Here is a 23,838-nt window from a genome sequence, read left to right on the forward strand (position 1 = left end):
AAATTCTGTAATATTATTTGAATAATACGTTCTCGAGTGATACAAAAGATAGTAGGATAGTATCTCTCCGCGAAACATAAAGAAAACATTTCTAGTACTTGAATATGAATCCATGATAAATTTGGATTTTTATTCGATTGAGGCTATGATCATTTAGTATTCGGACACTTTATTTTGGTGATAGTTTCTTTAGTTGAGCTCGGATTTGCAAAACTTTGGCAGCATTGTATTGGTTATAATAAGGACTATCTTGCTTATTAATTTCATATTTTTAAATCTACGAGTGTTTGAGATATTTACTATGCAAAAAGACATGATAAAAATAATTTTGCACAATCGCCTTAGAAATTCTTCATTGTCGATTTGAAAACTCATGAACTGTTGATTTTTTCTGAAACTTTTTTTGGCCCAAATGGTTAAGAAGTATAAGAAGCCACTCTAGGATGCTCACGAAGTTTAAACCAAGAATCGTAGTGGAACCTTTGATCTCAGCTATGGTAAAAAGTCTATGGTTATTGACGATAACTTAATGCAGACTCCTTAACTTAGCAGTAAATGCGTTTCCGGCTGGCAATTAGTGCTGCCTGTCTAGTAGATACTCAGCATATAACTAAAAATGAGCAGTTCCATGGATCGCAATGTGTTCAGATCAGATGTGTTCTGATGGTCTTAGAAATTTATGTTAAAACAAAATTTAAGAGGTCAAATACTTCGAGATGCCTACTAAAGAAAAGGTTCCAAACAGATTCCAATTGGTTTTTCCAGGTGAATTTGTGTAAAAGATCATAATTTTGCAAAGGTTTTGCTTCTGTGGTATAAATAATAGATCAATACATAACTGAAAAAAGTGTGTAAAATTAAAAAAGATGTTTTATGTTAAGGTTACAGTATTTCTTGAAATCAATAATTTTTTTTTTCATATTTTAACATTAAATCATATAAACACCTTCATTTCCTCCATAGAAAGTTTTTCGATCAAATGAATAGTTTTTAAAATTTACACGTTTGTAACTGCCCGGATTCTAAATGATCACAGCCTTAGTTCTTGAGTAATGCATTAAAGGGAGACTCTTTCCCCCTTCTTATCCACCCGATGGAAGGACAATTGGGTTTCAAACTTGACCCGTAGCTTTATACCTTCCTAAGTGAGATTTAGATTCATGTGCATGATTAGTTATCGAATAATGCATAAAATTGTACGGAAGATCCGCTCCCTCCTTTGTTTCTCCCCCATCGAAGAGGGTTTGGACCCAAATAATCATAGAAGCTTTCTCATACCCATATAACCGGCCATGTTAAATTTGTTCCAGGGAAAGGGAGGGGTCTCAAACCATTATAGGAACCTTTTCCGGCCTCCAATACCCCCAACTGCCAAGTTGATCTAAAATTGTTCAATAGTTTTCGAGTCTATAGGGAACAGACAGATAGACAGACAGACAAAAATTTATTTTTTCCTAGGTATATTTAAGCTATTTGTTAAAATTTAAAACTATTCCCATTTTTAAATATTTCGTTTCATAAATTAAAATCTTGAATATCAAAACTTAGAAACGTCCCCCAGGAATGCCGATCTTATTGTTAAAGTCTGCTTCATTTAATATTGGAACAAATTCTTTTGCTCATTGTGGCGCTCCTAGTGGACGGATTTGGAAACTTTTTTCACCCACGTGTCGGGAAATTCATTACCTTTCACCATGTATTTATGTCATAACACCAAACGATAGCATTTTGTAAACAACCGCCATGGAAGCCGAACGGAGAGATCGAATTGTGCACAGTTTTCTTGAAAATCCATTGTTGTCGGCATCGAAGCTAGCTAAACAGCTTAAAATGCCCAGAAATACCGTATGGCGTGTTATCAAGCAGTACAAGGAAACATTGACGACGGCTCGGAAGCCGCATTCGAAGCGTCGGAGTGGAACTGTCGACCGGAAACTGCGTGGGAAAGTCATCAAGGCCGTCAAGAGGAATCCCAATCTTTCAGACCGCGATTTGGCCAATAAGTTCCAGGCCGCTCACAGTACGGTGCGACGAATTCGTCTCCGGGAAGGAATAAGGTCATTCCGAGCCAGCAAACAGCCAAATCGGACGCTGAAGCAGAACAATGTGGCCAGAAACCGTGCTCGAAAGCTGTACGACCAAGTGCTGACCAAGTTCGACGGATGTATTCTGATGGACGATGAGACCTACGTGAAGGCGGACTTTGGGCAAATCCCAGGTCAAAAATTTTATTTGGCGACGGCTCGTGGGGATGTACCTGCAAAATTTAAGTTCGTGTTTGCGGATAAATTCGCCCGCAAGTACATGATTTGGCAGGGGATATGCAGTTGTGGACAGAAAACCAAAGTCTTTCTCACTGACAAGACAATGACATCAGAAGTCTACAAAAAAGAGTGCCTACAGAAACGGATTCTGCCGTTTATTCGTGCCCACGACCGTCCAGTAATGTTTTGGCCGGACCTCGCAAGCTGCCATTAAAGCAAAACGGTTATGGAATAGTACGCAACGAACGGGGTCAGCGTAATACCGAAGGACCTCAAACCCCCAAACTGCCCCCAGTTCCGGCCGATAGAGAAATACTGGGCAATCACGAAGCGGAGGCTTAAGGCAAAGGGAAAACTTGTTAGGAACATGTCTCAAATGAAGAACTGGTGGAATCAAATCGCCAAAACAGTGGACGAAAAGGGTGTGCGCCGCCTAATGTGCCGTATTACGGGAAAACGGAATTGAACAGGCATGTACCGGGTCAGCCAAAGCAGCCGCCCGCTTACGACATGCGGAGCTGGAAAAGGCAGTTAAACAAGCTTGTAGACGAGACAAGAGAGTCTGGACAAACTCCCTAGCCGAAGAGGGAGAAAAAGCCGCCGCCAATCGAGATATTCGATTACTTTATGACATATGTACTAATGCTAGAATGCCGCTAATAGATCGAGCAGGTCAGTTATTGACCGATCGAACAGATTAGCTCAAACGATGGACTCTCTTCCGAATCACGAACAGCGATGGCCAACAGAACCCGCAGCTCGCAGCGCCCACAGTAAGTCGCATTAATGGCGTCAACTGGGAAGCGCCCTCAATGGCTGAAATCGAAGCGGCTATCAAAAGCATGAAATCCAACTAAGTGCCTGGGATCGATTGCATCCCTGCTGAAATGCTGAAAGCCGACCCTGTCTTGTCAGCACAAATGCTGCACCGTCTTTTCGCTGACATCTGGGATACTGCAACATTCCCGGCCGACTGGATGCAGGGTATCCTCGTAAAGGTCCCGAAGAAAGGAGACCTGACAGAGTGTGGTAACTGGCGTTGATCTGTACAACCCTCAAAGTACTCTGTAAAGTGATCCTGAACAGGATCCAGGAGAAAATTGACTCTACCCTCCGAATTCAACAAGCTTGGATTCAAATGCGGACGATCATGTGTGAACCACATCACAACGCTACGAGTCATACTGGAACAAATCAACTAATACCAGGACTCTCTCCTACTGGTGTTCGTTGATTTCAAAAAAACATTTGACAGACACAAAACCATCTGGGCTGCCCTTGGACGACGAGGAGTTCCAGAGAAACCAGTCCATCTCATCGAAGCTCAGTACGAAGCATTTTCGAGCAAAGTCTTGCACGACGGTTTTTCGTCCGATCCAATCCCGGTAACTGCTGGAGTGAGATATGTGATGTATCTTATAACTGCTACTTTTTCTCATCGTAATGGATGAGATTCTGACTGGATTGATCGATTGTGCAGCGAACCGAGGATTGCCGTAGAATCCTTCAACAATGAAGCAACTAAATGTTTTGCTTGCCCAAAAAAAAAAAAGACATGTAGAACAAACTCGACGACCTCACCAAAAGCTCCAAGGCAGCGGGTCTCAAAGTCAATGTCGGAAAGTCCAAATCGTCGGAAATCAACACAGAGAATCCTTCCAATTTCGTGGTAGCTAGGCAGCAGGTTAACAAAGTCGAGTGCTTCCAGTATCTTGGCAGCCAGATAACGCCTGATGGTGGTACCGACAAAGACATCGAAACCCGGATCAGAAATTCTCAATTTGCGTTTGTACAGATTATCAGAATCTTCACTCAATTGTCAAATCCGTATTGTAGTCCGGACGTGAAACTTGGTGTACATCTGCGGTGACGACGCAAAAACTGCAAGTATTTGTGAATCGCTGCCTGCGGAGTATCATCCGCGCTTGGTGGCCTAGCAACTGGGTCTCAAATGAAGAACTACATCGCTGGTGTCATCAAAGGGCGCTAAAAATCGAGATTCGTGAACGTAAGTGAAGATGGATTGGGCACACGCTGCGAAGAGATGAGAACGAGATTTGCAGAGAGGCGCTTGAATGGAATTCAGAGGGACATCGAAGGGGAGGAAGACCCAAAAACTCGTGGCAGCGAAACTTAACCGCCGAAATCCGAACTGTCGACGAGAAACTTGACTGGGATCAAGTTAAGGCGCTGGCTTCGGATCGTCAACAGTGGACGTTTTTTAATACGGCCCTATGCGTCAGAGAATCGATGCGGGACCATTAAGTAAGTAAGTATTTAAGAGGTTTGTAACCTGTTCCGGCGGAAAAAAACAAATACGGTATTAAATTGTTTAAAGGATTACTGTTTACTACTTTTTCAACAACCGAAGAGGTTTTTATTTACAAGTTTCGTAAATGAATTTGTTAGTGAATTCATACCTCGAAAAATCGCAAGTTTTGGAACTGGTCCCCGTACTCGTTAGACGAGCTCTAGACTATTTGATTTGCAAAACAACAGTTTTCCAATGAAAAGTTTTTGAAATCTGCTACTGTAACACGCTTCCCAGCCATGATTACATCCGATTTCAAACTGTCAGCCGTGACTAGTCAAGCGGACAGCCAAATTAATCGAATGTCATTGCACGGAACATACGCCATTCATGCAAAAGGAGCCCAAGAGTACATTGTTTCCGAAAGAATCCTACCATTAGCAGTGATTCGATCTTTCTACTCGACATGACTCGCAACATGACATTACACCAAAAAAAAAACAGCAGCCCCCAAACTATCGTTCGATTCGACCCTCCTCGTCTCTTCAAAAGCCATTGCGGTGCGCGGAAAACTCACTGAATGGAATCGGACCTTCCGCGATCTGAACCGCGGCAGACAGACGACATGTCCTCAAATAAAAGAAACAAACCAACATTGGGAACATAGGCCAACTTGGTGGAACACGCTTAGGCCTGACCTGTCACGGTCATGTTCCTTCGATCGTCATAGTCGTTGATCCGCGGGCAGTTTCGTTTATCATATTTCTCCATTTCGTAGGCGGATGTGTTTATTAAAAGGCGGTCGGCGAAGATCGGATCTCTGATTGGTTGAGCTTGTAAGGCGCAAAGGGGTGATGGTCTTCGGGTGGCGTTTTACTGACAAGTGGAAAATGACGGTGTCATTTTCCTTCAGCCGAAGCGTCCGGACCAAGTCTCTCCTCGCCAAAGCGCGAATTCAAAGGCGCTTAAGCATGTTTGTTTGGTTTCTTTTCTTCCGTGGCGGGTTTTTGTTGTTTTTCCTCTAGATGCCGCCATCATCGTCGTCGAGGAAATAGCTTTGTGTGTGAAATGGAGTAGCAAAAGAAGCTGATTTGTTTGCTACGGATGACGTTTTCCTGAATAGAGAGGGTGACATCACAAAGAAACCGAGAAGACGCGGTCTCATTATTAGCATTACTATTTGCCGGCAGTCAGCGAGGATTGCGGCGGACAATTCGGAATGTGCCTACATTCATGGAGAGTTCAAAGCAGTTGTGTCATTTGAATGCTCAATGAATGAATGAGTTGCAAAGTTGTGGATGATGATGATGAAGTAATAGGCTTTCGGGAGCATAATGAACACATTCTGTACGTGGCTTGCATCCGGAATTGTTGTTTGTGAATTGAGATGGCAAATTTGTAGGCATAACTAATGAGTCTATTTCAGCGTTGCGTCATCGTGTCAAAACTTCTGTGTCAACCATCTTCCGAGGCAATCTTCTTCTGGGATAGTCTTTCTGAAGACTTAATTTCTTGGAACTAGAAAATCTTTCCTGGAAGCCAGTAGAGCAACAAAGTAGCAAAGATGTTTGATGCGTCCAGAATACATTATGATCGCTGTATCTGGAAGTTTTTTTAGTTATTAACACCTTTTAGCATCACAGAGCTATACGTTCTCAGCGGTCGTTGCCTTTTTAGTGATCTTCGATTTGTTAAAAGACGTTAAAAAATTTTTATAAAATCAATTAATATCATGTTTCTTTTTCTTTTCCAGAATGCTCCAGAGGAAGATCACTTTGGTAATGTTTACCAAGATCAGAAAAATATGGCCGCAGTTCTTATGCGGAGACACCTGGAAAGTGGCGATCTAATAATGGTAAGTTTATTTTTAACATTATTAAATTTTTAGAAATATTATAAATTGGATTCAAAGTAAAAAACTCAAAGATTCTTATCCCAACTTAAAAGATCACAGGATCAATAAGGAAGCCAAACTACTAGGGATCAAGACCCGAGTAAAATTATTAATCTTCCCATTAAAGTCAGCTGATCTTTCAGAACCCACTTATCATGCCAGCAGGTAACCCAGAAGTAGTTCAAGGTTCTCGACCTTTCCTCGTTCAAAAGGAACAGAACATAAACTCGCAAAAATTAGACCCATCAACACCCATCAACATGACGACTATTAAAACAACACAAAAAAGCCTTGCTCGGTTTTGAATGAAACGGTTCCTTCTAATCAGAATCACTCAGTCAGTCTTCGCTACTTAGCTTCCAACGATGATAATGATGATGATCACGACACGATGAAGACTTAATGGTAGGTGTTTGGTTCATTGTGTGTTAAGAAGCGTAAAGCACCTCGGCAAACTTCCAGTGACGAATGGGGGTTGTTCTTTCCTAATTCCAAACATCCTCTCTCAAAGAAGCCGGTGACTTTTGGGGGAGGACCATGATTTAGCACTTTAGCTTCCCATTCTTGGGAGCCAGCAACGAACTCCGGCGGTTCATATCTCTCCGGCCCCTAATGAATGGTCGAAAGCTTAAATCGTGTTGGAAAGAATGGAACAAGGAAAAATCTAACTATTTACGTTTGAGGTTGAAAAAAACATTCAGCTGCATTGTGTGTTGTTGTTACTGCTCGACGGGGAATCTGAAATTAATTGAATACTTTTGTTCAGCCCCAGAAGTGTCAGACCACGACACCCAGCTGGTTGGCTGGATCTCGATAATGATAACCCCTGTCAGTGTAGGCTGCACTCATTAGTTGGATTGCTTCTCAAATTGACCGGAAAATAATCGTGCTTTTGAGGCATGTTTGGCACTGTTCGTTCTTTCTTTCGAGACCTTGTGCTTCCGAAGCTCTGGAGTTCAGCACGAGTTAATTTGCTGAACGCTATGATTTAAGCATAAGCTGTAAAACAGATTCATTCCATCCTGATACAATGTACCCTCGCTCTTAAAGAGACATTTCTCGGCTCGAAAAGTTGGATATTTACGTCGAGTGCTAAATAATAGAATTTTACAACTTGTTGCATGAATAACAATCATCTCTTCAAGTTAACGATTTGAAGTGTGAATATGTTGTTCTCATGCAATGCCAATGAAATTCCAATCCATGAAAATTACTGGAAAGTTCTTTCAATACTACTTTAAAGAAGACGACAAAGCGGTTGAAATAGCGAGAAAATAGTTTCGACGCGTCAAATAGAAATTTTTTTTCATGACAGAAACTAGCAACACCAACAGGTTTTCCGTCCAATCTTAAGAAATATTATTTTAACGAGATAGTTATTGATTTCAGAGTCGTCAAATGTTCTGATGCAATCATCAACATCAACATTAGGACTGCTGGAATACCATAAAGACAGCCATCAACAGCGTTGCGTAGAACGTCATTCATTAGGCATGTCGATTCATTGTCGAAGGAACTCGACGGAACGACTGATTCGACGAGGAGTGTAGGAGAGTTGCGCTATTCCAGCTGAAACATCCATTTCCTAAAATCCTTCGCTCGTCATGTATTGTAGATTACGGTTCTGGAAATAGCTTTCCACTAATTTTCAGAGATATTTCATTATCCTCATTTTAATAAACGAAAATGCACTCGCTGCCCAGCTGACACTGTTTGTTTATTTTTTTTTTGTTATTTGTGTAAATGTTGATCCTAATGATAGCTATTAAAGGCGTTGCGCACGTCCAATGTTACTACCGCACAAAAACGATCCCCTATTCTCTCCTTGAGTCTAGCATTATCAGCCGTTTCGATGAATGTTGGAATGCCGCCAACTGTGCATCCCCCTTGTCGAAAGCCAAATTGATTGTTGGACAATCCGCCTTCGCCCTCGGTGTACCGCTGGATACGATTCAAGATTATCTATTCCAGAACCTTTCAACCGTATCCAGTAGGTATGCCGATGGGTTCCCCAATGGCTTTCCTGGTTTGGGCAGCAGAACCAGATTCCGCCGTTTCTACACCTCTAGAAGCGTCCTTTCCTCAATACAAATTTGCAGTAACGATCGGAACATAATCGCGGCCTTAAATGCAATGTTCGGGATACCATTTGGACCGGGAGCCTTTTTCAGCTGAAGGGATTTTGCGTGTGGCGCAGTTCTTCCAATGATGTTAGCTCCTCCTCGCTCGTATCCCAGTCGAACGGAACTTTCAGCCAGCTATTGATATTATGTTGAGGAAACAGCTCTCTCGTTATTTCATCACATTTCAGGTGGTGCGCTACCGCTTTCGTTTTTTGCCATGACTATCCTGTAGGCATCACAACATGGTCGGTCATTGGTATCAAGACAAAGTTTCCTCAAACATGCTATTTCACTCCCTATTATTGCCTTGCAGAGGTTTTTTTTCGCATTTTTGAAAAGCGACCTACGCTCGTCTCTTTCAGTTTCAGTTCATGCTCTCTGCATGTTTTGCCTAGCGCGAAGGTACACAAATTCGCGATTTCCTCTGTCCACCACTTCAACACCTCGACAAAGACTTTCCGGTCAAATTGTTTTGCCCTCCAGCGTCGTTCACCTACCATTATCTCTTATCTGACCGACTGTGTACTCTTACCCATAGGATAGTGGATCGCAAAGTGGTCGCTATGAATGTATTCCTCGCTCACTCTTCAATTACTTTTCCATCTGGGACTAGCAAATGTGATATCTATAATGGATTCACGTCCCTCTGTATGGTAGGTCCTACATTCGCCAGGTCCACATTCAGCCTTGCAAATGCTTCAAGTAGACTCTGTCCTCTGGCGTTCGTAAGGAAACTACCCCATTACTGGGCCCACGCATTAAACCCCCCCGCAAAATCCCCGAGTTTCAATCTGTTAGCACTCCGACTATCTTATCCATCGTAGGGCTAAATTTCTCCAAGGTCCACCTCGGTGGAGCGTAGCAGCTACAGAAGAAGTCTATCACGGAGCCTTCTTCATTCGATGTGACTACTTCGTGTATGGGAAGCTTTTCTGTCACTCTTATTGCGACCAGATTGGCACTATCGGTCACCCAATGTGTGCCATTCAGGGCTCTATAATAGGGGTCTGCTATTAACGCTATATCTAGCCTCTTCCACCGCCATCTGTCGCAGATGCTGTTGTGATTCGTGACAGTGATTAAGGTTTATTTGGATTACTCCAAGCCCTTGGTATCGCTGCTAGCGCGTTTTGTAGGCAGGGCACCTTGGCTTGCCAGTTACATGATCACCAGTGCAAATAATACACTTCGCTGGATTACTGCACCTAGCTGCTAATAAAATTTATTTATTGTACATCAACAGATCACATATTGATCCTAATGATAAAATTAAAAATTAAAATTAAAGACACTACAAATACAATGGTCTACACAAAACTTAAAGCTTTAAGGATTTTTCTTCGGAATGCATCCCTCGAAACGTCAAAATCAAAATGCTCGGAGTAGCGGTTGAATGTCTTGATTACACCTATAAGTGCTGTGTTAGCCCCATAATTATTCAAACGAAGAGGGACGTAGAGCTGGAAATCACGATTTCTCAAACCACGTGGTCGTATGTTGAGTTGAAGACCTTCCAACAGTGCTGGACAATCAGTTCTTGATGAAAGCAAATCAGCTACGACTTGGGCTCGTGCGGCGGTCCTGCGGGCTTGCAGCGTGTCGATGTCGATTAAACGACAGCGGCTCTCGTAGCTGGGAAGTCGGAACGGGTCTTGCCAGCTCAGGAGACGAAGGGCGAATCTCATAAAGCGCCGTTGGATAGCCTCAATACGCTCAGAGCCGTTTTGGTAATAAGGGCACCAGATAGCAGAGGCGTATTCGAGGATCGAACGAACCAAACTGCAATAGAGACTCTTCAAGCAGTAAATATCTTTGAAGTCTTTCGCCATGCGAAACAATAGACCTAGGCTTCTAGAAGCTTTATCGACGATGTAATTGGTATGAATCTTGAAATCCATCCGTCTGTCAAGAATGACACCAAGATCTTTCACGTGCTCAACTCGAGCAATAGCCTCGCCGCCGAGAAAATACGCTGCATTTGATGGAAGCCGCTTACGGGAAAAAGAAATTGCTGCGCATTTACTACGATTCAAAGGCAGACAATTGACATCGCACCAGGAGGCGAAGAGGTTGAACTGGTCCTGCAGGAACTTGGCATCGTCAGGGCCGGAGATGGGATGAAACAACTTCAAGTCGTCTGCGTAAGCTAATTTTGGTCCATCGAGGAGTAACAGCACGTCGTTGAAATAAATCAAGAACAGTATTGGTCCTAAATGGCTCCCTTGTGGCACTCCAGAGGTGGCGAAAAACTGGTTGGAGAAGGATTCTCCCGTTCGGACAGTAAGTTTCCGACCTACCAGGTAGCTGCGAAACCATTCCAGTAGAGACCCACAAAAACCAATGCGATCGAGTTTGGCGATAGCAATTTCATGGTTCACTTTGTCGAAAGCGGCTGACAGGTCGGTGTAGATGACGTCTGTTTGGAATCCTGAAGCAAAACTGTCTTGCACCTTAGACGTAAACGCCAGCAGGTTTGTGGTCGTAGAGCGCTTAGGCATAAAGCCATGTTGATCTTCGAAGATCCGATATCAGCGACTCGTAGCACGCCAGAGAGCGGCGAAAGAAAGCGTTCTTTAATAGTTTGCAACACTCATCGCAAACCCAAAGCAGGTTTTTGTTGTCAGACTTCGATTTTAGGTGGAATGCTAAACTGCAAAGGCCTTGGCAAACGATGATATCTGTATCGTTTGTTGGTTTAGCGCTCTTATCACAGGCCATTTCGTTCGAAGACATAAACGTAACAAAAATGAAAAAGATTTATTGCAACTATCAGTGCCTTATCTGTTCACTAGAATCTTTGATGGGTTCAATTTGATCGAAGGTCCACGTCTGATTGTCTATGTCACGAGCGGGAACAAAAACAAAACAAACAACAAGTTTGCAGCGCGTAGTTATCAAACTTTCGGAGGTGTTTTCACGGCTCGGAGAGGGCAAAACAGTTTAGTTTCCACAATCCGCGGCTGGACCGGTACGAGAATGGTGCACAGGACACAAACGGAACGAATAAATCCGAAGAGTTCACGGGAAAAACAATAAAAAAAAGCGAAGCACAGTAAGTACACACTATACACAAACGTTTGAACAAAGCATGTAGCATGCTATGTGAACGGATTCCCCGCACCCCCAGCATAATCCTCGTCTGTTAACTCCCTTGCAGTCAAACGACTTGTGGCCGTACTCCATGCATCTAAAGCATACCTCTGATTGCTGGGAGATGGTTATCTGAAAAACTGACCATCCCACCTTTAGCCGCCTGCACTCGAGTGCTGGCTGCTACCACTGTAAGCCTCACAATTGCAACCTGTGTTCCGTGTTTGAAAGGACCCTGTCTCAATCGGATCGAGATCTGATCTTCGCCGATCTTATACTGGTCGACTAGCGCTATTCGGCCTTCATCTTCTGTCGTAATTTCGTCGAGGTTTTTGATACGCCTTCTCGCCTAGAACTTCTTCCGCTAGTACCTTGAAGGATGCACTCTTTGTTGCTGGACTTCGTTTCAACTCCCATGAACAGCACACCTTGGGCAACTTGGGTTGTTTCTTTCCAATAAGTCCGGTAGAGTATTCCAGTTCCGTTTGCCATTGTCGTCATCGAGAGGGGGTTGCTGAATTAAGTCGCCTCTTAGGACATGAACCAGTGACCCAGGAGTAGTATTCTTGGGTCGCTACTCCACGGCGGTGTAGGAGGGTGATGCAGAACACCACACCCATCGAAACTTGGCAAATCACCGAAAGGGAAGAGGCCACGAGTCCAAATTTTCCAGGAGAAAGGCGCTTGGAGGAGCAGGAGCTCGAGAAGCTGAAACAGCTGCATCGTTCACAAGAAACACGTAAATTCTATCAGAAACTCAACGCATCCCGCAATGGGTTCTTGCCGCAAGCCGAAATATGCCGTGATAAGGATGAAGGCATCCTGACGCACAATCGTTAGGTGATCAAAAGGTGGAAGTAGCACTTCGATGAACACCTGAACGGCGCACATGAGAAAGACCAAGACAGTGGGGGAAGTTACATCGCCAGAATAGCCGACGATGCGAAGAGGAGCCACTCTCAACGATTAAGGAAATCAATCGCCTGGCATGGACAGCATCGCAACTGAACTCATCAAAATAGGCTCGGACAAGTTGGCCGATTGCCTGCACCGATTGATGGTCTAGATCTGGGACACAGAACAGCTATCGGAGTAGTGGAAGGAGGGGGTTATATGCCCATGTACAAGAAGGGCGACAAATTGAACTGTGAGAACTATCGAGCGATCACTGTCCCAAATGCCGCCCTAATCCCGAATCCTACTCCACCGCCTACACCACAAGCAAACAGATTCGTGGGATCGTCATCGGGCCGGCTTTATGTAGGGACGGTCCACGACGGACCAGATCGTCACGCTACGGCAACTGGTGAAGGCAACGATGGATGGAACTCAGTGTTGTGTGCGGGTTTCGGCTGAATTGTCAAGTTCTTTTGATTGGCGCAGGTTGCGCATGATGTGCAACGTGGCGCTAGAAGGTGTTATTCGATGAGCGGTTGGTGAAATATGGGGCACGATTTTCAACAGATCCAGTCAACTTATCTACTTTTCCTCGACATATTGATATAGTCAACAGATCATCTGCGGCGGTGGAGGATTCCTACCGCAAACTGAAACGCGAAGCAGGAAGGATTGAGTTAATGATTTAAACGTTCAATACGAAGTATAAGCTGGCCTGCGGAACCGAGACCGACCGATCTCGCTTGTCCAGTAATAACAAAATCACGATCAACGGCGACGAGCTGGAGATAGTCGAAGACTCTGTCCATCGCGGCTCAATGGTGGTCGCAAATAATAACACCAGCAGGGGATCCGACGGCAAATAATTAGCGGAAGTCGTGCCCACGATGGACTCCACAAGCAACTGCGGTTGAGAAGATCTAGCCATTTCTTGAAGTGTAACCTGTACACGACGCCCATTAGAACGGCTGTCCTCTACGGGTACGAGATGTGGAATGATGATCTGGCGAATGTGGGATGCCCGAGAAGTAGAAGAACGGTTGCCATGGACTGAGTGAATTGGAGGAATATTGTTCATCAGGTTATGTTGTGAGAAGAAAAACCATAAATAAATAAAGGACTGTAGTGACCGGGCGTCCTTTTCTGAGGGCACATTTATTTTTTTCGACACTTCATATTTTTAGGCGTCCGTCCGTGTGAAATCTCTTTTCTTAATTGGCTATATTTATTACTCACACCAAAGTGCTTCTAAGAGCTGCTCACGCACACCTTTTGAATGACGCAGAAACACACGCACACTCACAGACACTCACGTCGAATTTTCGCTCAACTGTCATGTTCTAGTGGCACTCGCGAGTTCATTTTTGCAAATTCTCTTAAAAGTATGCAGGCCTCCATTTTTGCGTACACTTTCAATGTATGTAAGTCCATAGCCCCAACATATTTACTATTCAATTCTGGGTAACCATACCAATTTCCTACAATCTTCTACTTTTCATTCGATAAATTGTAAAAGGCCGTTGTTGAACCTAGTTGTGTCGCTCGGGCGATGGGTGATCGATCTTCCGACTGTGGGGGTGACTGTGCAGTGGGTTTTTGGCTGTATCTTCGGATTGTGAGCTTTCCTTCCTACCTAAGAGGTTCGGCGCCGATTGTCCGACGCATAGGGCTATGATAAAAGATCTCCACTGCTGGCGATCCTAGCCCGCGTCTTCATTTGTGCCAGCCAAGGTTGTTGCCAACTATGCAGATTTCTGCTTCTAAACTACATCGCCACGAGCTTCTGGGCCTGCCTCTTCTTCGATGCCCATCTGAATTCCCGTCAAGCGCCTCTCTGCAAATCCAATTTTCATCTCTTCGCTTTCGCTTGGGCTTTCGGGAGAAGTGAAAATGATCTTAGGACACTAAAAAAGGAGATGAAGGCGTTAAAATTACCTAATCAAAACTCTTTATTTGAAAGTACCCGATTCAACTATATCTAATCGCCGCGACGTTAAACAATTAAATCGTTTTTCGCGAATTCTAGCCCTTGTTTGCCCCTTCGGAGTCCGAGATCAGAAACCTATCTCATTCTTTCTCAAATTGTAGGTTAACAACGCGTCCCGAAGAAGATCGTTCACCTGATGCAAAAAAAAGTCGGAGGTGAGTGGTCTGCAGAAGACAGCGGCTCAAGTTTCATGTTTTGAAGTAGAAATGTTTCGGTTGATCTAGCATCTTCATCTGCGTGGAGATGTTTCTAATGATTGAACAAATTGGGTGGCATTCGAAGTATTGCAAAGTGTGTGTTTTTTGCTCTTTTTTTTAAATTGGAATAAATTTCGGAATATTACAGGTTTGCTTATAATGAATCAATTGAATTTGATATGACCAAGTGAATGTATTATGGATATTGGGTTTTAATTTAGAATATTTATTTCTAAAAAACCGTCACATCTTTATGGTATAACAAGCTTATCAAATACTTAAAATTGTCATTAAGGGGGGAAAAGGGTCTAACGGGTAAAAAAACACCCCTTTCACGAATTTTTTTTAGAGCTATCGTTCAAACAAATGTATTCAAATTTTTTGCATTATACAAAGCATTGTTAAAAGAACATTTAGTATTTTTTTCGAAGAAAAATATTGAAAAATAAGCCGGTGACGGAGCACTTTCGAGGATGCCTTTTAGAAAACAGGATCTACGGTGGACACTGTATCTCAGCACGGAATCATCTGAAGTCAAAAAATCAGAGCAAAATATTTTTAATAGATGTTTTTCTGGACCCCAACGATTTTATTTAACTTGGAAATTAATTTTTACGGCCTTATCGGTGAAAGTTATGTTCTCATAGTGAGAACATTTCAAGAATTGAAAATTATAGATGGATAGAAGAACATAACAACCGGTACAAGTCTGACGTCGATAGAACCGTTGTACTGTTTACGGGAGCTTTTCAGAGCGACCACATACTTTCCTTTTGTTCGTTCGCACTGCAAGTTTCGCGGTGCGAACCACGCAAGATCAACTATTGTGTTGTGTTAGACTCAACCCTGTCCGATTCTAACATTTCAAAATAGTTGATCCGTGATTGAACAAAAGTTAAGTATGTGGTGAAAATGCTTCTTAAAAAATTCTACCCGCTCATTTCAACACCTATAATTTTCTTCTAATCTTCTTCTATCCATCTATAAATGTCTACGGACTTTAAAAATATGCTTTCGAGAAAAACGCGTTTGAAGTTTCTGCTTAGATAAAAGAATAAAGGCCTATAAGAGGAGATAAAGGCCTATAATTTCTACAGTTTTGCTTCGATTGACTTGAAAATTTAACACAACTTTTTTTTTTTTTTTTTTTTTTTTTTTGAGACAACCCGTGCAGGATATGAGAAGGCAATGCAAATCTAGCCGTGCTTAAAAATGTCCAAACTTGATTCCAACTACCGTAAGATGAAAATGATTATGATCACATGGGAGAACTAGGGTAAGTGAGCCCTATTTTGGTATGGTCCTTATCTTGGCATGCCAACATGTCTTTTCATGTTTTTTCAGGTCCAAATTGAGCTAAAACATTTTGAATATATTTTCATTGCGAAGATAATAATTTGTTTCAAATCTCTGCATACCGAATTTTTTGATTGTTTGTACTTTATTGAAGTAGTTAATTTTTTTCGATCTGCATCCGAGGCAATTATGTTGGAAATCACCATATGAAAATCAGATGAACTCACCTTTCTAGTGCAACTGTTAAATTCCCATGCGATTTCAAAAGCGGACATTCATTTGAAAAATTTGCAATAAACACTCATGCCTACAGTTAAACACGGCAAAAAATCTAAAAATACTAGAAAGACAAAAGAGTTAATATTTATTTAGGTATTGAATAAAAATTTAAAACTAATTTTGTTCCTTTTCTTGGCATGACACTTCAATCGAAATACACCACCAGTGTTGGAAGCTGGAAAAAATTCATGTTCATTAAAGAGGTATTTTTGGGCTGATGTTTTCTCTAAAAATTCGTTTAAAACTACGCACAAATGTTTTCATACTAATTGGGTTGTATGATAAAACCGTTTCTATCAACTTAAGCATCGAAATAAGTTGGAGAACAAAAAAGATTCGACTGACTAAAAGTCATATCCAAGCATTGAAAATGCAAAAATCGCTATTTGGAAACCATGATTCGAAGGCACATTGGTGTGCGTGAGAACAGCATTTGCATTGCAGTCTGCCGAGCAAAAGCCACGTGGTCTCCTACAGAACACAGTGGTTCGAAATAAAGAAAAATTAAGTGAAATTAAGCAACTCGCAAGACTTAAGATGTTTTGCTTACCTAAAGACTGTTAGATCAATGGCAATTTATGACTTTAGTATATAAAATACATAATTCATTGAGTTTTGGAATCGTTTTCTATTGCTTGGGAACCATATAAATACTCAGATTTAATTTTTTGGATTTTTGTTCGGATTTTTTCCTGGGAACAGAAGTTGGAAGTTCAGGAAAATATCGTTTTCTTTCCAATTATTCCTTATAACATTAGATGTGAGTCGAATTAAAAAAAAATGTTTTAGCAAGGTTTACATTCTAACATCTTTTTGGCGTGTCAAACCACTGCGCAACGCCCCGGGCATTCGAGATGGTTCTTGCTAGAAGCTCAGAATCTCAGCTAACAAATCCAAAAGGGCAAAATTTTAAAATACCATTCAAGGAATTTTTCAATTTTTTATTTTATGAAACCAAACTCCACAATATGAAGATAGTTGTTTCGTAGTGAAAATAACCCTATGTGTTGCAATCGCAAGTCTCTTAGAGTATTTTACTATCAACTTATGGTCTATAAAAACTCAAAAGGAAAAATTTAAGCAATGATTTATAAATGACAACACATCATGATGCACAGAACGATATAAATTTCGTAAAGAATCTGTCGTTAGGCTTAGCATTCCTGAATTTGTCCAGTTAGCATTCAAGTCAGGAAATTGAAAAAAAACTGAGCAAAAAAATCCAAGCAATTTTTCCAATATTTGGAAAAATCTAATCGATGAGAATAGTTCAAAATAAGATATTTCAATTCAACGTTACAATACCACTTTCACAACAACCACGTTCAAGTCATTTTTTTTTTGTTATAATTAGTTTATCTGACACGGCTCAAACCTTTCAGTATTACTTCCTTTCAAGTCGTAAAAAACTTCGCAAAAGTGATGAACTGTGAAATCTCTTTAAAAAATTTCGAGAAATGTGAATCAATTGGGGCCAGAAACGGATATTTTACCTCAATATTCTGGCAGCTGGCCCACACCAACTGTTTTTAAAACTCTACGTTGAAAAACTGGGCTAGTCTTGATAAGCCCATGCCATCTGAAATACTTTTTCTAGATTGATTGGCTTTGATTGATTTTATCATTCCTTCATAAGTAACTTACTATATACATATTGGAAAAATTTTGGAAGAGTTCAGTTTAAAAAGTTTTCTTACATAATATGTTAGTTTAGATTTCATCAAAGGGATTTAATGTTCATAAAAAACAGTAAGTTCAAACCACTCGCGGACATAATTCGTTTCTGAATCGGTCCCCCTGATGAAGGTTTGGTTGTCATTCATAAACCAATGTTTCTTGTTCATATACAAATATTCTGAAACAACTTGAGGTGTTTATAATCATCACTTTGATTATTTGAGTGAAAAGTTTAAAGTTTCAAAAATTAAAAAAAAATTGTGGAAATTCTGGACTTCCGACTTTTTGAAATGAAAGCTTTTTTTTGTGTTTCCTTTCCAACCGAATTTCATCAATGTTTTCAAAAGCCTTTTTGTTGTATGAGTGAAGCCCGGTGTTCCATCGTCGCATAGAACTTTACGCTCAGGTGACGTCATTCTGTCAGTGGCCTTATATTCAGAATAGCCAACGATTCTGTTAACTGACAATTGAGCATTGTTGGTAAAGATCTATTGCACATTGCTGGTGGCCAAGAATCGGATCATTGAAACGGCAAACAATTGGTACGGCGGCCAAGTAATTGGAGCACCGCAGTGAGTACTTTGCATGCATTTTGCTCACAATAATGAAAGTTCTATAGAGAAAACATATTTTTGTTGAATTCTAAGCATGTTAGCAAGTAAATTCTTCAAAGGATGTTCTATGGTGCACTCAACAGGAAGGTTGGAATATTGAAAAAAAGGGTAGACCATGCCTTAGGTGCCAAGGTCGGGTACATTTACCCTATTCCCTTTTTTTCGCATGTTTTTCAACATCGATTTTCTCTTATCTAGTCCCTGAAATTCCATCTAAGTTGGATTCATTTCTCTACAATTTAACACAACATTCTTGGAATGATTTACAATAAGAAAATAAAAAAAATAAAAAATCGATTTTGTCAAAGTGCTAGACCCTACTCCCCCCTTAAAATAGCGTTCACTAGCTTAGGAATTTCGAGATGCATTCATGAACTCGAAAAAAAACGAAACTGAAAACATAACATTGGCAACACAAATTTCTCCTTTTCCACAACACAACATAAAACTGTTGTAATCCCTACGACAAACTAATAGAAACCTGTTCCAGACCGTTTACGATAATCTACGATCGAAAGCCCTCCAACCGGCAACCCTTGCCGGTAGTGGTTCAATTCATCTCCCGGTGTGCGGTGCCTCATAGGTTTCCAAAAAACCTTAAAACACACACAAAACTTGTTTGCAAATCACCTGTTCCAACACCTTGGAACATGAAATGGCAACTCAACCGTCGTCGCCGTCGTGTGCCAAGTTTTGAGCCATAATCATAACCATCATAATGACACGTCACATTTACACTCCACGGCACCAAAAGGCTTCGGACGTTGGCGATGATGCCGAGGTGATATGAGAAACCCGGTTTGTTCCGGTCTTTGGTCGTCGATGTCTTCTTCCTCGTTCGGTGGGCCACCAGGCCCACGATAGATGTGAAAAATAAAAACTCGTAGAGGTCTTACGTAAACTTCAAGCTCGGCATCGCTCAGATCAGTCTCGTTTGGACAAATTTTCGGGGGAAGCCACGGTTTTACCGATTCGGAAGTGGAAGTGAAAAACGTAAACAAAAACATGGAAATCGGTTGCATTATTCACAGACCACGCGGGCGGTGGAAGCTGATACCGACTTTTTTCATCTCTCCCTCAGCGGGCTGCTTAGGAGTTATGCGGAGTAGCATCACCGACCTACGAAAGTTGCAGCCGGTTTTGATGAATGGATGACTGATCTCTGACCCGACCCAGAGCCCAGCCCAGCAGTCAAGATCAGTCAGCCGGTTGGCCGGTCGATCGATCGATGGCTGTGGTTGTGAAACACTTTCACTGTCAATATCAAGTTTATGTGGAGTCATCGGCATTCGGTTTCGGTATCTTCCTCATCTTCCCGGTTAAGCTTTGTGATTGCGATGGGCGGAATGGAAGTTTTAAAATTATGAAAAGTTCCATTCGGTTAGCGTAAATGTTTAAGTGTAGTTAGCTAAATTTGAAATGGAATTAAATATATAGTCCTTAAAAAATTTCAAACAAAAAGAAACACACATTTGAAAAACTCAAGAACTTATCAAGCAATTGGAGCCAAAACTGACATGCGTGGGTATTTGAGTAGTATAACCATCCTATTACTTTGTAATAGGATGGTTGGGGATTGCTCCCTCTTTATAAATAATAGGGAGATAGAAAGAGAGTAGGGGGACTTCCACACAATTTTTGCATAAATCTAGAACTCATCGAGCAAATGGAACCAAATTTTGCATGGGATGGTATTTGGATACGAAAAAAATGTCTGCCATTGTTTGACACTCAGATTTTTTTCATTGGATAGATAGGAAGAGGCGAAGGGTCCCTATTAATTTTTTCGCTAAACTTGAAAACTAATCAAGTGGAACTCAAGGAAGGATATGATAAGACCGGAACAAATTTAAATTCGTTTGATGGCTGGAAATAATTAAATAAATCCTTCGGGAACCTTCTCCTTTCAGCGCAAAATTGTGTCCAGAATCTTAATTCTACCATCAGTCTCGTGCTTGATGGTGATTTGAAGCATTTGAAGAAAACTGTTGAACGTGTTCAGAATGTCCATTTGTTGATCGTTTTCGGCAGCAACCAAGCAATCGTTGACGTACCTATCACTTGAAAAACATAGGCGTGATTCCCTTTCCTCGAAGCTCAGCAAGCGTAAATTTCACTTCAAACCACAACAGTTGGATGTGTTTGCTGCCGTGAGTGGGTTCGTCCCACTAAAACCACCTTGGGCTTCATGTGTCTGATGTGCCCCTTGGTTTTCACCCTATGATACTTCGTCAAGGGTTAAGTTGTGCTCATGCACTTTTACATTCATCTTTTTTTTCATCTCTTGTTCTTATTACTGTAGGAAAGATCGTAGCTGAGTACGTGAGACCTTTTAACGCGATCGTCGACATTGAATCCATATTCTGGTGACGGGTGTATTTCCTGGGAGGCCCCATCATATCAAACACGTGTGACGCTCTCTTTAAGGCAGAAACACAATACAGCGTCGGTCGTCGCGTCACGTCAGCGGTAAACGCTGTCGATAAGTACTAAAACGCGGACGCGACGCACCCGACGATTTTTGCATAACAATTCAGCGTCAAGAGACATCTAAGATATCTCTTGACGCTGAATTGTGATGCAAAAATCGTCGGGAGCGTCGCGTCCGCGTTTTAGTACTTATCGACAGCGTTGACCGCTGACGTGACGCGACGACCGACGCTGTATTGTGTTTCTGCCTTAAGCCTCTCAGTTTAGCCACATGTTGCACACGCTAACTTTTGGCTACCCCTTAAAGGCGTAAAAATGGCCCGTTATTGAGAACCTCCATGATCTGTCAAATAACGGGTCATTTTGTCGGGTCAATATTACCCCTTATTTAGAAAAGCTCGAGTCTGCTTCAAAGGGGTAGTTTTAGATGTTGTTACATTCATAACGTTGTCATTTGTCCGGTTAATTAGCAGCGATGAAAAAAATTGTAAGTAATTGATTGAATAAATATTCGTATTCTTTCCTTTTTGGAATTACAATGTATTCATCTTATTATTTCAGAGCTGCGCAGTTCCAGATGAGCGCGACGAAAACAAGCCGTTGATTGAAGGTCGATTCCCATAGAAGGGGAAAATTTAAATTTTCAAATAATATGAAATTATTTTCGTCATTTAAATAAACCAAATAAAACTTATGATATCTTGTTGTGATTTATTGCCCAGCATTCATTTCCGATAAGCAGCTCCTAAAATTTCCACCACAAGAAGCCTTTCAAATAAGGGGTAATCATCTGCTATAAGCATTTGTAATAAGGGGTATTTTCATCCGCTGAAGCGTTATCAGGCTGAGTACCCCTTAAAGAGTACAGAAGCTTTATCCGGAAAAAGGATTCTCCCAGTCTTATTGAATAACGGGTCAAAAGTATTCGTTAAGGGGTAGCCAAAAGTTAGCGTGCAAGTCTTGGAGTTCTTCCTCTTTACTTTCGCTCTCTCGGGAATTTTTTTGGGCCTGGCTAGTAGAACTACCAAAATGAGTGTTGCGACCAGGAGTATGAAATGTTACACGATTTCTCTATGTATAGTGTGACCAACATCTATTTGCTAAATGTTAGGGAAACTTGTTTTTTAGCTTTTTTCCTCAAATTTAAGCTTATTTTGCCACGATGGCATTGGAGATGAAAGCTCAAATCTGAGAAAAAAAAAGCTTAAATCTGAGAAGAAAAGCTTAAATCTGGGTGATGTGCTCCACACGATTGTATCCCATTTACCCGAAAACCATTGCCCAGAATGAATTTTTCCCAGAATGACAAATACCCGAAATCAAACCCCAGAATGAACCATTTCCCAGAAAAAAATTCCCCAGAATGCACCATTTACCAGAAATTTTTTTCCCAGAATGGACCATTTCCCAGAATTTTTTTCCCCAGAATGGAACATTTACCAGAATGGCACAAATCCTAGATTTTTTTTCCCCTAGTATTTTTATTTGTTTTTTTTTTCTAATGAATTCTTGTATATTTCATATGATTCGAAATTAATTTTTTCAAAATGACTTTTTAAATGAAACTACGACTTTGAAATTTTCCAACTAAATTTATTTTAAAACCAATATTGTGCTTTGTTTATGGTTTGGGTACTTTAATTGATTCAATGCTTACCATGGTCCTTTTAAAAACCGTTTTGGTATCCGACTCCTCACGCTGCGCGTTCGAACTTGAAAGACGTTTTGTCCTTCACGCTGTCGCGTGGCGGACGGGGCTAAGGGATCACACCTAGCTTTCACGCAGACCTAGGAAGCCCCGGCAGACCTAGACCAATGTCTTAGGGCCGCCGCTTCCGACGGCAGGTCGGCGGCCACCTCGGATTTGGGAGCTTCGGCGGCTTTGTGCCGCCTTACCCCCTTCATCCTCGTTGGTTGCGGCTTTGCCGCAAAAGATTAAAGTTATGAAACCCCATTTTTTTGTAACAATTCCTGTTTTATAAATCATTTCTAGTAAGGAAAAATGTTTTCAATTTTCTGGGAAATGATTCTTCTGGCGATAAAATTTCTGGTAGATGGTTCATTCTGGTGAAAAAAATTCTGGGAAATGGTACATTCTGGCGAAAATTTTTCTGGGGAATGGTTCGTCTAGGGAATGGTTCTTTCTGGCGATTGGAATTCTGGGGATTTTTTATTCTGGGCAATGGCTTTCGGGTAAATGGAGTACAACCCTCCACACGACTTCTATAACGTTGCATCCGGGTGGTGGCGACGAACGTGTTAAGCCTCACCACACGTATGAGTCCAGAATATCGCGCCCTTAGATTGCCTTGCTTTTGGTAAGTGGTGTCATACAAGGCCAAAGACTTTCCTGAACCTGACTTTTCTGAACACTTTGATTTCGATGCATCGAGGGATTTATTCGGAAGAAAAATTTTAATAACGTTTTGAACAGTGTAGTTTCTGTAGTGTTTTTATTTTTAATTTTAATAGACTTGTTTTGTATACTTTTAATCATTGGGATCAACATGTGATCCGTTAATTTGTTACCGAGTAATAATAATAATTAGGTTGACTTTCTCTTTTTCTCCGTTTATCCTCTCTCCTGATCCGTATCAGATCACATATGATCTGCTAGATTTCATCGTATAAAGATCGCCATGAAAGTTATTTGCGAAACATTTCATTTACAACATTCTCAGCGTTCAAGGTTCAAAGTTTCCTTCGCCTTTACATGAACGTAGGGCAGACAAATTTCGCATGTGCTGCTGATTCCTCTATATCTACGCATTCCGGGCAACATGGCGAGCTTATGAGCTTAAATCGATGAATGTATCGCCCAAAAAAACCGTGGTTCACA

The 23,838-nt window shown here is 41.5% G+C and overlaps 1 protein-coding gene across 4 annotated transcripts in view; it reads left to right on the forward strand.

Annotated features, from left to right (window-relative positions):
- Positions 1 to 23,838, forward strand: part of LOC129748797 (A disintegrin and metalloproteinase with thrombospondin motifs like) — a 633,996-nt gene that overhangs the window by 289,550 nt on the left and 320,608 nt on the right. For all 4 annotated transcript variants that reach the window (XM_055743549.1, XM_055743550.1, XM_055743551.1 and 1 more), the window contains exon 4: positions 6,269 to 6,370. In XM_055743549.1, coding sequence (XP_055599524.1) covers positions 6,269 to 6,370 — 102 coding nt within the window. The remainder of the gene's footprint in view (positions 1 to 6,268; positions 6,371 to 23,838) is intronic.

The sequence above is a fragment of the Uranotaenia lowii genome, chromosome 2 (genome assembly GCF_029784155.1).
Source record: "Uranotaenia lowii strain MFRU-FL chromosome 2, ASM2978415v1, whole genome shotgun sequence".
NCBI classification, from domain to species: domain Eukaryota; kingdom Metazoa; phylum Arthropoda; class Insecta; order Diptera; family Culicidae; genus Uranotaenia; species Uranotaenia lowii.